We start from the raw sequence: 18,850 nt of genomic DNA, 5'->3' as shown, positions 1-18,850 counted from the left end.
CTTTCTGAAGAACACTATCGAGCCGAATTGGACATTATTTACCACTTGGCAGTTTCGAACGGTTATGATAAATCAATCGTTGATGGCATCATCAGAAAGAAGCGAATGGTTATGGTTAACAATATGTTGTATGCGGCACGTCCTTCTGAACCGGTTAAGAGGTGTCAAGCGAGCATTACTTATGTTGGCAAAGTGTCAGAGGACATTTATAAGATTTTGAAGTCAAACGGCATTCCTGTGGCCTTTAGGACAAATAACACTTTGCACTCCAAGCTTTGTAACGGCAAAGATAGGATCGAGAAAGGGAAAAAATCTGGGGTTTATAAGTTGAGCTGTGATGTTTGTAACAAAGTGTACGTGGGCCAAACAGGCCGCAATTTCACTACTAGGTATAAGGAGCATATGGCATCATACAGGCACAACCATCCAGAGAGATCCAATTTTGCAAAGCATTTGATAGAGAGTGACCATACTGTATCAGAGAATCATTCTTTTGATGTTTTACATGTATGTGAGAAAGGGCTGCGTTTGGGGGTTCTGGAACAGTTGGAGATAATTAGGTACAACAATAGGGGGTTAATCCTTAATGAGCAGTTGAATGTTGCGTCATCGCCGTTATTACGAATTTTTCCATCTAACTTGCTTGGTAGGGGGATGGACAAAGTATAAATATGGCCGACCATTCTGGGGACGATCAGTCAGTTGCGGGACTTCGGGCCGTCAACATCAGCTCCTGAGGATGCCTCGTAGAGAGGCGAAACACGTGTCGAGTTTTGTATTTTTGGTGGTGGGTTGTTATATTTATTTGCGTATTTATTTTTATTTTGCGGTGGGAGGGTGGGAAAATTAATTGCATGTAAAAATACGCAAGTAATTATAACAGGTTAGCACTGATTGACTTGCACGTTATCTATTCGCGGATTAGCAAAGGAAAGTTCTAGTTTACGATTAACATGGATTTCCGCAAAGTAACGCCTGATTCCATCGATTATTTGAAAACGGCTAGCGTGGCCGAACAGGCACGACTTTATGTCAAACTAACCAAACAACATCGTGCAGCTGTCCAGAATGTGTGGTTTAATCAACAGTGCAAGCGTTTGAACGTTGTGCCTAATTACATCCAGTTGCGTTGTAGTAGCAATTCGAGGGCTGCTAAGTTGGCTGTTAGTAGGGCTCAGAGAATTTGGTTGAACGAAGAATCTCGCCATTGGTTTTCGGTTAGAGATAATTTGAAACTGCATCTTAAAGTGTTGTATTCTGAACTCTCATTTAAGTTGCATAATCTCGAGTTTGATATCCTAGACCAAAAGGCGAGATACTTTGCTTCTGAACTTGCACATGAGATGTATACTACTCAGCTAAACAAATTGCGTAGGTTAACGGAGTCGAGTTCGTTTTTGAGGGGAGGGAAACGGAACCAACACCTCACCATGACTTCCATCCTCGTGTGAAAAATTTAACTGATGTGGAGTTTTCGGAGAATGAAGTAGAGCTTTTAGGAAAAGGGTTGAAATATAATTTCCAGCCAAAAATAACTCAGGGGACGTTAGAGAATTTGGCTGTAGATTCAGAGGTAGCGATAGTGCGGGGCCGTGGTGATTTAGATACCAAGACCATGGTGGCCAATGTTATTAAGAGTACTGTTCCGGCACAGGGTGGTGGATTTAGTTCTGATGGTTTGGCACTGAGAACTATTCAACGGAAAGTGCGAGAAAATGATTTGGTAGTTTCGAAAGCAGACAAAGGAAATTGCATTGTTATTATGGAGAAAGGAAGTTATAATCAGAAAGTTCTTGATCTGATTCAAGGTGATGGCTTTTCGAGTTTGCAGAGAGACCCAACTCCAGGATTCCAGAAAGATCTGAGACAGGCAATTAAGAACTCTATGTTTGTTTTTGAAACTGAACATCAGAAGAGCATGGTTGTGCCAATGAATCCACGAGCTCCTATTCTTTATGGGCTACCTAAGATTCATAAGGATAACATTCCAGTTCGTCCAGTGGTCTCATATTTGGGTGCACCAACTTATAATCTAGCTAAGAGGTTGAATCACATTATTAGAGAAAAGTCTCAGTTCCGGCCGAAGTTTTGTTTGAGGAATAGTTTGCAGTTAATAGAAAAGATCAAAGATATTATTATTCCGGAGAATGCTGTCTTGCTTTCGTTGGATGTAGATAGTTTGTTTACGAATGTGCCGTATGGGGAAACTTTGGATATTCTAAGGGACCTTTTTGAAAAGCAACGTTTACATCCAGGGGAGGTAGATGAGTTGATAGATCTAACTGCTATATGTATGAAACATAATTATTTTAGATTCGGGGGACAGTATTATTTGCAAAGTGATGGTTTAGCCATGGGTTCTCCACTGAGTCCTCTAATGGCGGATATCTTTATGGACCACTTTGAGAACCAGCATATTGCAGGGAATGATAATATATTGTATTACTTCAGATACGTAGATGATTTGATTATTTGTTGGACGGGGAGTATGGACCTGCTGGATGAATTTGTTACTGGGCTTAATAGTAAACATCCAAAGATCAAGTTTAAGAAGGAACTAGAGCAAGACAAGTCATTGAATTTTCTAGATTTGACCATTACTAGAGTTAATAATAGCCATCAATTTCAAATTTACCGCAAGCCTACACATACTGATACAGTTATACCAGCTTCTTCTACACACCCTTGGCAGCATAGGTTGGCCGCTTTTCACTGTTATGTGCATAGGATGTTGTCTGTGCCTCTTTCTGAAGAACACTATCGAGCCGAATTGGACATTATTTACCACTTGGCAGTTTCGAACGGTTATGATAAATCAATCGTTGATGGCATCATCAGAAAGAAGCGAATGGTTATGGTTAACAATATGTTGTATGCGGCACGTCCTTCTGAACCGGTTAAGAGGTGTCAAGCGAGCATTACTTATGTTGGCAAAGTGTCAGAGGACATTTATAAGATTTTGAAGTCAAACGGCATTCCTGTGGCCTTTAGGACAAATAACACTTTGCACTCCAAGCTTTGTAACGGCAAAGATAGGATCGAGAAAGGGAAAAAATCTGGGGTTTATAAGTTGAGCTGTGATGTTTGTAACAAAGTGTACGTGGGCCAAACAGGCCGCAATTTCACTACTAGGTATAAGGAGCATATGGCATCATACAGGCACAACCATCCAGAGAGATCCAATTTTGCAAAGCATTTGATAGAGAGTGACCATACTGTATCAGAGAATCATTCTTTTGATGTTTTACATGTATGTGAGAAAGGGCTGCGTTTGGGGGTTCTGGAACAGTTGGAGATAATTAGGTACAACAATAGGGGGTTAATCCTTAATGAGCAGTTGAATGTTGCGTCATCGCCGTTATTACGAATTTTTCCATCTAACTTGCTTGGTAGGGGGGATGGACAAAGTATAAATATGGCCGACCATTCTGGGGACGATCAGTCAGTTGCGGGACTTCGGGCCGTCAACATCAGCTCCTGAGGATGCCTCGTAGAGAGGCGAAACACGTGTCGAGTTTTGTATTTTTGGTGGTGGGTTGTTATATTTATTTGCGTATTTATTTTTATTTTGCGGTGGGAGGGTGGGAAAATTAATTGCATGTAAAAATACGCAAGTAATTATAACAGGTTAGCACTGATTGACTTGCACGTTATCTATTCGCGGATTAGCAAAGGAAAGTTCTAGTTTACGATTATTTATTACTTATGACAAAGTTAGTAATAAGGTAAGATATAAGTATATTTTCAAGTAGCATATAACCATTTTGTGGTATGGACAATTGGACATGGTGTATGGTTCCTAAAATATTTTTCCTTTCAGCCTTAGGTAATTGATGATAAATAAATACATAAACATGTATTTTGGACTTATTTACTCTCTCAATGTGTCTCCTGCTTTAGCAATGGCGGAGAGCATATTGCAGCCGCCTCGCGATATTAATTGCACAGCTTTTTAAAAAGCCTCCTCATATGAACATTACGCTGAAAATAATGTGTTGATTTCGTTTTCATTTCGCGTGTTTAATTTGGCTGCCATGTTTTGAAGAGGCTAAAACTTATAAACTCAATTGACTGAAAATATAAACTATTCAGTTAGAAAAAAACTTGCTACAAAAAGAAGAAAGAAGAATATAAATAAGCAAGTTACAGCCACAGTATACTCGTTATTCTAGGAAGAAATTTCAAGACAAGACATGTTTAATATTGTCTTCGGTTACCGCGATAGTTACTCATGAAATAAAACTATGGAAACGGATTAAATCGCGTATAATGAATTTAAAATACATCCCGACGTTTCCATAGTTTTATTTCAAGACATGTTCAATTCATAATAATTTTTAAGTTGGGACTTAATCGCCTATCACTACATATTAACCCAAAGAGGATCGAGTATTGTAGAGAGTTACTGTCAAAGTAAAATGTGTAATCACAGTGGATATACTGCCATCTCTCGACACAAGCTTAAAAGTTTTGAACGGTTCACCCTGTTGTGGCATAATTTTTTTATGAATAATTCTATTGTGCATAATCGATTTAGTCATAATTGGCTTTGTGCATAAACTGGTATGGCATAGTCAAGTTTAGCATAATCTGTTTAGGCAGATTGTGATTAGTCCGAATATTCTTTGTACATAAATTTGGTGCTCCGAATCATATTTACGCATAAATTTTATGTGCATAAACTTAGTGTTCCGATTTAATGTTTTGCCGAATTTATTCTGGCATAACATCAGTATAGGTCGAATCTTACCATTATATATTCTTTTGTATATAAATAAAAAATGGTTACTACCAGTATTACAACATTATTGGAGCAATAACGATCTAATTAAAAAATAAACGTTTAAAATTATAAACGTTATTGTTTTATTTTTGTTTCACTTTTACCTAGCAGTGCGTTTTTGTTGTGGTCACAGTTGTAAGCTAACCTAACCCACTTTTTCCTAGCGGTAGTTTTCTGTTGTGGTCGCAGTTCTAACCTAACGTAACCCATTTTTCCCTAGCGGTGCTTTTCTGTTGAGGTCGCAGTTCTAACCTAACCCATTTTTCCCTAGCGGTGCGTGTTTGTTGAGGTCGCAGTTCTAACCTAATCTAACCCACTTTTCCCTAGCGGTGGTTTTCTGTAATAGTCGCAGATCAAACCTAACCTAACCCATTTTTCTGGAGCAGTGAGTATCTGTAGAGTTCGCAATTCTATCCTAGTATAACCATTTTTCCCTAAAAGCGCATTTCTGATAAACGAAAAATGTATGCGAAATAAGTTTCGGATAATGGGATGTATGCCAAAAATATTTATGCTCATCCAATTTCTTCCTAATGACACTCGGCCTCAATAATAGTAGGCCAATATATTTTCGGACAAAATAATATTCGAAATATCGTGAATTATAGCAAACAATGTTTATGCCACATTAACATTCGGCAAAAATCGATTATGCCAAATCTGTTATGACAAAAGCGTTTCGGACAAATAAAGTTATGCCACATAGAGGGAACCCATTAGCGCCATCTAGCTGAGCGTACCCCAAAGGTGTAATGCCATCTAGGCCACCGTACCTTTTTCTGTATGGTACTGAGGTACGTTTTTTTCTTAGACTTTATCTGTCTATACGGAGTTATATATGTCTTTGATTAAACTGATCTCCATCTCCGACGTATCAGGGACGGTGTTGTCTCCGTGGTCTCGGAGAAGACTCTAGAGTCCAGATACTAATAATCGTGAAAATTTAAGCCAATGTTTAATGAAATAGATAAAATAAATTAATAAATATTGGGGACACCTTACACAGATCAACTTAGCCCCAAACTAAGCAAAGCTTGTACTATGGGTGCTAAGCGACGATATAAATACTTACTTATATACATAGAAAACATCCATGACTCGGTAACAAATATCTGTGCTCATCACACAAATAAATGCCCTTACCGGGATTCGAACCCAAGACCGCGGCTTAGCAGGCAGGGTTACTACCGACTGAGCCAGACAGGTCGTCAAAAAAATTGAGATTACCTTTAACCCCTGGAATGCCGACGTTCAAAGTTTTCTACGGAATTAATAACATTAGAATTTTCAAATAAAGCCTAAATTGTCTGTGATCGATACGGGACTAGGCATTTGAGGGGTTAAGACGACCTTGTGTATTGAACTGAAGTCTCAGTATCTCTAATACTGCTTAGAATTCAAATCAAATTCTATTATAAGCCTATTATAACTTGCGGTTTTCAATATTCAGTAGGATAATCTGAGCAGTAACTTTATCAACGAAACTATATAAAGGCTCGTTCACATTATGAACCACTAGGGTATGTTTAAAGGTTAGGTACAAGATCCTAAACTTGTAAACGATCCTTGAAAGTTACGTCTATGAAAGGGAAAACGACCCGACATCGGACCGCACATCGTATCATCAATATTTATGTGTAATATTATAACAATGAGATTAAATGGAAAACGATACTTTCAAAGTCATCGGGCTACGTTAGCTATGAAGGCCTTTACGGATAGACCAGTGTACAGTAAAGGTTTAGTAATTTTAATTGTATGACGTATTAAAAAGAATGTATTTTTACCAATAAAGAATCTCAATCTGAAAGGGCTAGGTTTGTGTAAGAAAGTCAATGATAGAAAGTTGGTGCATTCTTTTGTCATAAAAGATCGATAAAATAGAAGACACTGCGAGAAATGAAGATACATTATGATCAATTTGCCTAAATGCCGAGGTGCTAGACGTGGGTTTCGTCATTACCAAACTAAAATGGAGTTGGGCGGGACATGTTGCTAGGCAGAGTGATGGCAGATGGACTAAAATGTTAACAGAATGGTGGCCGCTCACAGACGTAAGAAACGCGTGGCATCCGTTGGCTCGTTGGGTGGACGACATCCGGAAAATTGCGGGTCACAACTGGATGAGACTAGCTCAGGACCGGGACAAGTGGCGTACTAGAAGAGAGGCCTATGCTTAGCAGTGGGCGGTAAAAGGCTGATATGATGATGATGATGATCAATTTAGTATGAGGAGGGCTTTACGCAGTGCGCAATACGCACCTACTTACACATATCAATATGTATATATGTATTGTGTATCAATCTATCTTATAGCTAAGTTTGCGAAATCATGCAGGATTATAACTAAGTTCCCTCATCCCTTGAGATATTTGATTGATTAGTAAGACTGATATTGTGATTACGTTTGTGTATTTTCGTATCGGTTATTAATCCGTCTTACCAAGATGAAGATAAATAACTAGATGTTCTATTATTTCTGCTAGTAGCGCCACCTGGTGGGCACTTGGGTAGTGCCGCGTGAGTTTGGTTCTCTAAGGTGATACTTCTAACGGAGTTCTAAGAGGACTTCTAAGAGTAAAAGTAGTGATGCTGTAAAGTTGGAAACAGATCAGAAATTATAGCTCTCTAATATGCTTCTTGCTCAATATTACCGTCATCAGCGCTAGATTGGCCGACATTACCAACCTCAACAACGAACGCCAAAAGAGCGACAGCGCCGGTTGCGCCCTCTAGTAGGCCGTACCTGGTATGGTTGAGATCTTCATCCACAACACAGTATAAGGATATATCAGTAGTTAATCTCCGGCAGCGGCGGCGCGGTCGTTACTACTGCGCAAGGTCACGCAGGGTTGTACATGTACAACGTTACTATAATCGACTTCGTACAATGTAAGTTGTTGTAAATCTAATAGGTACTATTAACTGTAAGTAGGTTTTAGTATAACAATACCACGTCATGACACCACATTAGTCAGTATTGAAGACACAAAAAATCATTATAAATATATTACTCTCATACGCGCAATAGTAGATTGTGTAACAATAATTGCAAAAGCGTTAATTTAAGTGTTCATTTTATATGTTTTCTCTAGAATACACCCAATCCATCACAATAAAAAAAAGATTCGTTTGAACTAGAAACGTAGGTGCCTATACTGTCCTACTCGTATTAGTAACTGTGTATGGCGCTATGCTAGTACCAACGCTCTTTCTACCTTTTTATCTAATAAAGATTCAAGTACGTATTTGTTTCTTAAATACTGACGAAATCATATTTACATAAAATGTTTGAATAGATGTTTGCACAATATTTAAGTAGGTACCAAACTTTCGAGCTAGATAGATCGCAGCATCTACCTAAATGTCGTTACAGATAAATCCTTATTGATTTTAATGTGTCATTCTAGCTTTAAATCTCACTTTTACGCCATTTACGTAAGCAATAATGTACCTAACACTGCAAATATATAACAACCACTTACTTTTCTGGGTGTCTAGGAATTCTAAAGAATGACATTTCCGCATTTTGAGAACTTTCCATACACCCATAAACACTACAGTAACGAAAATATGTCTTCGGTGCTGACGTCATTTTCTCCCGAACTCAACACGTCAACACAGCGCGCAAACGCGGCCCCGACTGTCCAGCCCAATAATCACCAGTTTCGCATGTTTTCGCCGCATGCGAGGGGTGGGAAGGGGACACACCGCGCGGCGTGAAGTTTGTAAGAAGAGTTATTACTGGTTTTATACTGTGTCCACAATGTTTACGTTATAGTAGAATAAGTGGAAGTTGGAAAAAATATATAATGCAAAGGTGAGCTCACCTTCTTAACTGCTTCTTGCTCAATATAACCGTCATCAGCGCTAAATTCGCAGACATTCCAAGGCCAGACAGTGCTAGCAACGCTGCCGCACTGGCAGCGCCACCTGGTGGGCAGTGTCGCGTGTGGTTGAGGATGGACGAGTTAGTCGCTCCGGCTGACCCGAAACGCAGGTTCGCGCCGATCATGGCAACTGCCGATCCTGAGGAAAAAAAGGGGGAATTTTACTATTTATGATTTTAATTCAATTTCTTACTACACCAACCAACGCCGAGCGGCGACACCGGTTTAGTTACCAAAAAACCCGCTAGATATCGCTGTCAAGGTCCCATAGTATTTGTAGATCGCGGTGTTAAGATTTTTTACGATTTGGTTAGGCTCGCCGCTTGAAACTTGCTATGTATCGAATCTTAGGGATACAAATTCCGATATAATAGCCCCCTGCTTCCCTCTGGGAACTACGCGCTATTATTGAGGACTGTCCTAAACGTGCTTCCGCTCCAGTTCTTTCTCTCTCTCTAACTGGTTGAGGAACGCGTCGGCTTCGTTGTCATTGTAAGAAAAGCTCTGTAAATACAAGTTTACGTTCACGTCGAATTGGTTTTCCCTTCACTTCCCGCGCATCCCCGCTACAACTTTCATTATTATAAATACACTATTAAAATCACTTAGTAAGGATTAGAAACATCGTTTGCCACTTCGTCACAAATAATCATTAATCTCCACGCATCATGTTGGGGTCACAGTTTCTAAGTCGATAAACAAGACTACGAAGCGTATTCGATGCGTCAAATGACCTTAAGGGCCACTTGCACCAACGAAAATGCAGGGTTAACCCGAGGTTTAACTCACCATTTTATATGGAATTTGACAGATGACAGCCCACTAACCCTGAGTTAAGTGGTTGGTGCAAGTGGGCCTAAGACAATGTAACGGTGGTTCACAAAATCTTTTTTTGTTTGTGTTTGTTTGTGTGTTTTTTTCTCTTAATGATATTTTTTTGCAAACGTATGTTTAGCGATGTTGCTAGATAGTGCATTTCCACCAGATACGTGTTAGGTGGATGTATTTGATATCCAACTATGCCAGTTGATCCACATAACTTTGATTTATGTGAGAACGGTTTCAAATTAGCTGATTGGTGTCTACCAAAAACCTTCACACATTTTCAGTGAAAAAGCGCTCTATACTAAAAAATCTGAGAAGGCTAAGTTTAGCCTTAACACGATTAAATCCCATTAGCCAACGATAAACTCCGGGAAGCTGCAATGCGGTGAAGAAGTTAATTGTCCTTTCGGTGGGCCTTCGCTTTTTGTCCGTCTGTTGTGGGTCCCGCTCTGATTAAACTTGGGTTTTGGATATTGTGCCAACTCAGTATGTTTTGCGATGAAAACTATTACTAGGCATATTTTGTGTTTGTAACTTGGGCTACGTTCTCTTGCCATGAATAACAATGAAATAATTATAATTAATGAGCGGCCCGCCCTGGATAAGCATTTGACGTTTAGAAGCTTCCTCAAGACTCATTTTATAATAGGAATGAATTTATATTACGCAGGCGAAAAATGGATGGGAATTTGTTTTATAGCGTTGATTTTTTACGATAACAGACAGACAGACGCGGCAATTATTTTCTACTTTTCATAAGATATTAATTGGATAGCCCGAAAATTAGTTCATGAAATAAAACTATGAAAAAGTATTACAGTTTATTTAAAAATGTTCAAAACGTCGAAATACATATAAATTAAACGCGATTTAATCCGTCTCAATTGTTGTATTTAATAAGGCATGTGTAAATAACTCAATTTTTTTTTCTACAGCCTATAATGTGCTGCTGGGCACAGGCCTCCCCTGTTTTCCGCCACTCGTCACAGCTCTGTACAAGTATGCATGCACCCGTCAGCCGCCACAAAGTGAGTCCAGTTCTTTCCGCAATCTCATTTTTGGTCTACTTCGGCCTTTAGTAATTTGTGGCGCCCATTCGGTCGCTATTTTGGCCCATTTATTATTTTTTGCAAAATAAAAGTATGTTAGGTTTTGTCATTATCAAAACGGACAGTTCACTAAACTACAAATCGGACCGGTCATCTATAAAATATTATACTCCATTTAAGCAAGAAATGGATGGTTCCCTTTGTGTCGCTCCAGCAGGGCAGACGTGTCAATGCGGGCGGGGCTAATGTAGACGATTTAGGCTTGACGGATGACGGGCGAGCTCTTAATCCGATGGCGTCGTGTCAGAGGCCGGACCTACCGCGAACCGACGGTCGCAAATTGCGGGCATTCTCCACCATTTTTTAAACACTATTCCCCTTATTCATAGACGATCACTAAAAATATCAAGCCGATAAAGTTCGTTTGTCCCTTTCTTTCACACCAATACGTCGGAAAGGGACAAACGAACTTTATCCGCTTCATAACTTTAATGACGGGAGGTATGTCGGTAGCAAACTAGCATACGGCCGGTTGCTGGTAGGCAAGTAATTTTTGTAACTATATTATTATGCTTGCAACTTCCATGTGTTGCGTACTCTCATTGAGCTCTGACAGTCTTACTTACCGGCAAGAAAATAATATGCGTAGAGATTGGTATAGTGTAGGGTTACTTCAATTTAGGCGTAATAAGTGTTATAGAGTAAAATACTCGCAATTTGTGTGTTGTGTTTGCGGCAGGCCCTTGTCAACCACTCAGGCTTGTTTAGACAAATAGGAGTTACACGTCTATCTAATATTAGACCAATATTATATTTTGTTTGTTAATCAACTTGTATAATGTATAAAATTATAAATTATAAAATTGAGACGAAGTTTAGGTTGACATTTTTACTTTTTCCTTTGGTTTTTGCAAAATTTAAGAACATTAACGTACGTTAATACGTACGTTCGTACCTACCGTAAGCTTCATTAAAAAAAACCTTCATTCTTTGACAATAACAAATGACTCGAGAGATCAATTTATTAAGAACGTCGTTCTAACAAAAAAAAATAAGGATATCAAATGAACAAACGTATTTTAAGCCCATAATTTTAATTTAATGAGATGTGGGTAAGAACACGACTTTGCTCTTAAAATACGAATATAACGAAGGTTCGACTTATCGATGGCTGAAAAATGAAAGAACGCTTCAATGGGATTAATATTTTTTGTAATTTTTCGTAATATCTCTGTTTCTATTACTTAGGACATTTTTAATACTTCTTGAGTAACAACTTTCTTCGTTTCATTAGACTTTTATTTGACATTTATTTTAAAATGAAATGTTTGCGAACTTTGTAAAAGAATTGGATATGTTTGTGACATTTTACGTCTAGAACACTCAGCTTTTAAAGTTTTAGTACTTTCGGTGCTCGTATCGCGCTGTTGACAAATCTAATAATAAATCTAATCTGTTGTTCTAATTTATTTTTCAAGGCAGACTGGATACAGTAGGCTCCGCCTTGTGGTATAACAATTCACGGTTAATTTCATTAAACGTGTAAGTATTGACCGCGATACAGACTGTGATTACCTTTTTGACTTTTATTCGCACGAATGAGGGTAGATCGCGCGCTGTCTACACAAAGATACCCACCATCTTCAGTCGTGATCATGATACACGTAACTGCGTCGAAATATCGGCAGCTTAAAAAAATTCAAAAATGTAACCACGGTCTATGTCCTGCGGGCCGATTTTTGAGTCTCACGCGTTCGAATTCAGAAAATTGACACTTAATAAATAGACAAGTAACTCCATACATCAGTAAATTCGGGTTATTTGTATAGGCATAGGTAAGTGACATCTAGCGACAATCACGCGTCAATCACGCGTCAACTAGCGTAAATTATCAGTACTGCTACTTGTCAATAGTAGCAGTACGACGAGACACAGTTGCCACCTATTATCGAGTAGTGGTACTGATAATTCACGCTTTTTAATGCGTGATAGACGCATGATTGTCGCTAGATGTCACTTAACTATGCCTATACTTATACAAACAACTTTACTCTTCCCTTACTTATTCCTCCATGCTCAAGTATAGATTCGTCAAACTTGCGCGCCATTGTGAATGACACTATCTACAATTCCTTATCCGTAACCATAGCAACATACCTGCTGACATCCTGCCGGCGTCTGGTCTCAGATCACTGACTGTCGATCTGTCAGCCTCCTCCGCCCCACTGCACTTTAGAACAAATCACGTAGTTCTTCACTGACATTGCACTGGTTCTGTTCGACACTGTTTCACTGTTTCGGTCACTAGCACGAACGGATTTAGTTTCTTGAAATCTATTTGTAGTCTTTAGAAATGTTTGTTGTAGGAATTGATTGATTTAGTCTTTTAGTGATTTGTAGAATTAGTACCTAAACGAAAAGGATAAAATATTTAAGAACATTGTTACAAGGATTCAGTGAGTAAGTGCCACCTTACCGTGGCTTAACAATGCTCATGTGACAAAAGAAAATCATTTAATAGTAGAAAATCTTTGCCCTGGGTTAACTTGAACACACTGCCTCTGCATCGATGGATGAAGTATCTCACCCAAGGCAGAGATTTTCCACTTTTACATTTATTCAAAGCCTAGTGAAATCGATTGCATATGTTTCTAAAAATGTAAAAGAAAAGAAAAAGTGAAAATAAATAAAATTATACTATTATCGCGTATAATGAATTTACAATTTATCCCGACGTTTCGAACACTTTGCAGCATTCGTGGTCAACGGGTGAATGCTGTAGTATTCGAAACGTCAGGATCAATTGTAAATTCATTATACGCGATATAATCCGTTTCCATAGTTTAATTCATGAGTAACTATCGCGGTAACCGAAGACAATATTATTTTAAAATAGTGGAACAAAGTATGATAATTTTACTGTTACCTAGCATAACTAATCATCTAGACTATTCTGTATTGATGAATAATGAAGAAACGCTATTACTGAATACTTCTATTTACTAAATTTTAGTTCTAAATTGTATTTATTCACGCCAACAAAGCGGTCTAGTTATTTTAATACACAGAGGAAGTTGGAACTGAATGCAAAGTAGGATTGAGTGAATTTGAATTTCAAGTTTCTCTTTTAGTACTGAATTAATTTTAGACTGAACGCGGAATGCGTGACGGGCACCACAATTTTATAAATGTGTGCAGAAATATTTAAATAACATTTAATTAATTAACTTTATTTTATTTATAAAAATATAAAATAAAAATGTAAAATAAGTACATTACAAGATGTTGCTAATACATATATTACTTACCTATACATGAGTGGGGTCCTAAACTTCTTTCTTCTTTAAGTATTAGAAAACTATTTTCGCGAAAAAAGTCAGAAACTTGTTTTTCTAAAATAGATTAATATTATTCCTACTCAGAATTACGAGCCCTTTCGATCCTCCTAGCTGAAAAAAGCGTCCCAAATTTAATTTTTCCACTTCGATACCATTTTTCAAAGACTTTGTACAGCGGTTACAAAGTGGAAATGCAAAATGATACAATGGGACTATTTTTTGTCTCTCGTTTTTTCTTCGAGATCGAAAAGGCTCGTGATTCGGAGTAGGACAAACATAAAATTTACCTACCTAACTTAGAAAAAATATTTTTTTAGATTATTTTCGAGAAAATACCCTTAACTAACAGTTTTGTTTACTCTGGGAAAAAAATAGGCAGGTTGCCGGATTTTGCACAACTCAACATCTGCTAAATGTGGCGTAGAGAGGCAAAACACATGTCGAGTTTTGTAATTTTGGTGACGGGTTATAGGAACTTCACTTTTCTGTCAATACAAAACCATTCAGCTCTGGAGGAATACGCCAGGCATGAATCATTCCAAGGTTCTCATCAGAGCCTACAACAAAAAGGCATCCGCAATTGCCTTGGCGCTGTCAAGGAACCAACACAACCTAGTGAGGGTGCTCACAGGGCACTGCTACCTGAACAAGCACATGCACACTATCGGTAAACGTGCGAACGGGCGGTGCAGATTCTGTTCAGAGTCTGAAGAAACGCCCCTGCACATCCTGGCAGAGTGCCCCTCTCTACAACACGTAACATGATCCAGGGCAGCTACCTAACACACCCAGATGATGGGAGGTATCTCGATTTCAAAAAGATACTACAAATCTTCTAATTTGTAGGACTTGATCGAGAATTGTAATAGGTGGCGATGACAATAGATCAGAAATGGTCCCAGTGATACATAAGGCGCTATGGAGCCTTACATAGCCCCTAACCTAGAAGAAGAAGAACTTTACTCTCCGAGTAGTTATAAAAATCCTGAACATAGCTTCATTCATAGAGAAATAAGTTAGGGATGAGTTGTAACTCCATACATCAGTAAATGCGGGTTATATTTGTATAGGCATAGTTAAGTGACATCTAGCGAATCACGCGTCAAATAGCGTGAATTATCAATACCACTACTCGATACTAGGTGGCAACTGTGTCTCGTCTGCCAAAATTTTTATATTAGAACAGTTTACAACTTATATTACAAGAAGAAATAATTGAAAACAGAATACTGATTAATACTATTGTAATATTTTAACTTCTGTTTAGCAGAAACGTCTGCAATCGATGCCACTAGGCTTAGACTAAATTTAAAAGTGGAAAATGTCTGCCTTGGGTGAGACTTGAACTCAATCCAGAGGCCGTGAGTTCAAGTCTCACCCAAGGCAGACATTTTCCACTTTTAAATTTATTGTAATATTAGCTAAAAATTGGTGAGCATTAGACTTTTCGTTCGTCGCGACATCTATTGACAAGTAGCAATGCTGATAATTTACGCTAGTTGACGCGTGATTGACGCGTGATTGTCGCTAGATGCCACTTCACTATGCCTATACAAATAACCCGCATTTACTGCAACTCTTCCCTTACTTATTCCTCTATGCTTAAATTGACAAACAATCTCAACTTCGATTTTTCCATCTAGCAGTGTCTTTAGAAAATATAGGACTCATAAACTTTCGATGACATCCTTATATGACACTGTGACAAGGGTTTAACAATTGCGTCCCTTCTTGATCCCTCCTCCGCTTATACAAAATGCAAGCTTCCAACTTTTGGAGAGCTTTTCCAACAACAGATCTCAAATATAAGTCAAAGAATATTGGCAAAGAATACCTTTTTGTACCCTTTGGTGTAGAAACTCTAGGTCCATGGGGCCCCAGCGCGAACAAGTTGTTCACAGAAATCGCGAAGCGTCTGGTTGAGGTAACTGGTGACCGAAGAGCTGGCGACTTCCTCGCACAACGTATCAGCATTGCGATACAGCGAGGAAATGTCGCTAGTATCCTTGGTACAATGCCTCAAGGGCCTATTTTAGATATTAGCTAGCTTTTAAGTTTAGTCTTAGTTTCTTATATAATTATGTAAATATGTTCATGTAAATAAAGAGATTTAATATAAGTCTTTGCTTAACGCTTAAAGTAGATGCCAAATATTCCAAATAAATTTAATACATTTTAATATTGTTTGATATAATAACGTAAGGTTTTTACGAGGGTTGTTTTCACTGATAAATTACAACTTTAACTGATCCTAAAGATCAGCAAGGCTATTACACTTCCAATTTTATCACTTAAATATCTTGTTCTTGGATAAGACATCTGTCACTCTCGCACTGACATACTTGCCAGAAAGTGACGGATGCTTTATCCACGTAGATAAGTGATAATAATAAAAGTGAAAGCATAATAGGCCTGCTGGTTTCAGTTTTATGCCTTGTAGCAAGGTGTATATTGTATGTAGGCTAAAGTGTATGTTAATTATCACATGTGTATCCGTTAACACAACACAAATTCAATTAAAAATGCAAGAAAACAAACACAATTTCGCGATTATTAATCCAATCTACAGCGGCTTAATGCGGTTATCACCTGCCACAAACGCGAACGTTTAATTAAAATGAACGACATTAAAATCCACAACTTTTCAGGAACTTAAATAAATTTTCACTGACTTCCACTCACTATGACCTAGAAACCTGGCTTGGGAACCGGAAGAATTCTAGCGCGGACGTTTCACTTGATAATTTAGGTTTTTTAGGGTTCCGTAGTCAACTAGGAACCCTTATAGTTTCGCCATGTCTGTTTGTCCGTCCGTCCGTCCGTCCGTCCGCCCGCGGATAATCTCAGTAACCGTTAGCACTAGAAAGCTGAAATTTGGTACCAATATGTATATCAATCACGCCAACAAAGTGCAAAAATAAAAAATGGAAAAAAATGTTTTATTAGGGTACCCCCCCTACATGTAAAGTGTTGGCTGATATTTTTTTTCATGCCAACCCCAACGTGTGATATATTGTTGGATAGGTATTTAAAAATGAATAAGGGTTTACTAAGATCGTTTTTTGATAATATTAATATTTTCGGAAATAATCGCTCCTAAAGGAAAAAAAAAGTGCGTCCCCCCTCTAACTTTTGAACCATATGTTTAAAAAATATGAAAAAAATCACAAAAGTAGAACTTTATAAAGACTTTCTAGGAACATTGTTTTGAACTTGATAGGTTCAGTAGTTTTTGAGAAAAATACGGAAAACTACGGAACCCTACTGAGCGTGGCCCGACACGCTCTTGGCCGGTTTTTTTTGGTGTTGAGTTGAGCTTACAATTATTTTAGTCAATAGACTAGCACAAACAGCTTTTGTTTTGCGGTATGTAACATAGTCTTAATATAGAAAATTTCGCTTTCTTGGACAGAATTAACATTGCAATTGATTGAATGAAAATTGCAAAAGTTAGGCGGAAGATTAAATAAGGTAGGATTGTGTAAGAAAATTGCGTATGAAAAAAAATCTGTTTTATATAAATTGGAATAATCATATGTCTTTGCTACTTTAAACAGCTGTGTTTTATATTTATACTGATTCGTAAAAGCTTATCATTTTAAACATCATACTTACTTTAAACACTGGCGGCTTGTGCAAATAAATTGATATACCTACATAAATAAAACAAATAAATTCTCCGTTTCTATATAATGTATACAAACTTATTAATAGGAATATTTTGTATAATATTAAGAAATTACATTGCATTGATTACTGATTCATTTAATTAACATTTCTTGACATACCTACCTATGTTGCTTTAACGCATGAACTAGTTTAATAAGTTTTGTTAGAATTGTAAGTACTATCGACAACGCTGTTAAAAATATATAAGTAACTGTATATTAATAATCCCTATTATGGGTGTTGCTGTTGTACCAATGTACCCTCCTACTTACTAACATTTTGTGCCCTGGCATGGTGTCATGTACTGACTACCTATAATTATTAACATCTTTTGTAATGAACATGACGTGTAATGTTGTATAAATGAAATAATTCAGTAACGGATAACTTACTAAATCGACCACTTCACTCGTATGCTACAGGAGGTTCGTTTTTTGTAAAAAATAATAAATGTAACTGTTACACAAACTGTCAGCAACTTGATATCGGAGTGAGCAAATTTGCTCTTTCGATGGCTCGGCAAATACACCCTCGATCAATCGTTTGAAAACTACTTTTTTGCTGATTTAAACGTTGTACTTATTTGTACTGTGAATTTTCCTGAATCATCGTTTTTATTGATTGGGATCTAATCCTTTGAAGACATATGGGTACATATGAATAAGATTTTGGCTTTTTAGAAGTTATAAGACTTTGAATCATGTAAGTAGGTATTTCATCAACTCAGTACGTAGACATCTCATTGGCATAGAAATCAAAAAATCCTTGAATATATTTTTTATAATCTTAGTGTCACAAACCTTAATTTGTATATTATCTAGTTTTAAGTATGATCTCTTCCCACGATAAGAAGAAGATTTGTATATTCCTTTAAACGCCATGTAAAATCGTAAACATGCATAGTAGGGTAAACTCGCCTCATTCGGTGACACGCCTAATTCGGTGATACAAGCTTTGAAGAGTTTGAAGCACTATTCCGAAAGACGATTTTTGTTTTTTTTCACCGAATTAGGCGTGTCACCGAATGAGGCGAGTTTACCCTATGCATATAAATAATAGGCAATAACTTCTTACATACGGTATGGATTAATTTATAAGAAACCATCTACATAATTTGAATCTATAAATTCGGGTCATCCTGTATATAAATGATGCACACATGAAATGCCTTGCGTGAACGTGTCAAGACTCTCGACTGAGACAATTGGGGTCGAGATGAGGCCAAGGGTTTTAACCTCACTAGTGGCTAGTTCATGCCCGATTTTGCTACAGGTTTCTTCTCCCGTTTAACTACTT

The 18,850-nt window shown here is 37.7% G+C and overlaps 1 protein-coding gene across 6 annotated transcripts in view; it reads right to left on the bottom strand.

Annotated features, from left to right (window-relative positions):
* The window catches only part of LOC125226253, a 108,039-nt gene that overhangs the window by 47,506 nt on the left and 41,683 nt on the right, over positions 1 to 18,850 (bottom strand). For all 6 annotated transcript variants that reach the window (XM_048130176.1, XM_048130178.1, XM_048130174.1 and 3 more), the window contains exons 2-3: positions 12,705 to 12,956; positions 8,614 to 8,812 (exon numbers count right to left, since the gene is read on the bottom strand). In XM_048130176.1, the coding sequence (XP_047986133.1) occupies positions 8,614 to 8,812; positions 12,705 to 12,714 (209 nt within the window). In that variant the 5' untranslated portion in view covers positions 12,715 to 12,956. The remainder of the gene's footprint in view (positions 1 to 8,613; positions 8,813 to 12,704; positions 12,957 to 18,850) is intronic.

The sequence above is a fragment of the Leguminivora glycinivorella genome, chromosome 5, assembly GCF_023078275.1.
Source record: "Leguminivora glycinivorella isolate SPB_JAAS2020 chromosome 5, LegGlyc_1.1, whole genome shotgun sequence".
NCBI classification, from domain to species: domain Eukaryota; kingdom Metazoa; phylum Arthropoda; class Insecta; order Lepidoptera; family Tortricidae; genus Leguminivora; species Leguminivora glycinivorella.
Note: the sequence above shows the minus strand (reverse complement) of the source record. Positions and strands in the feature narration are given on the sequence as shown.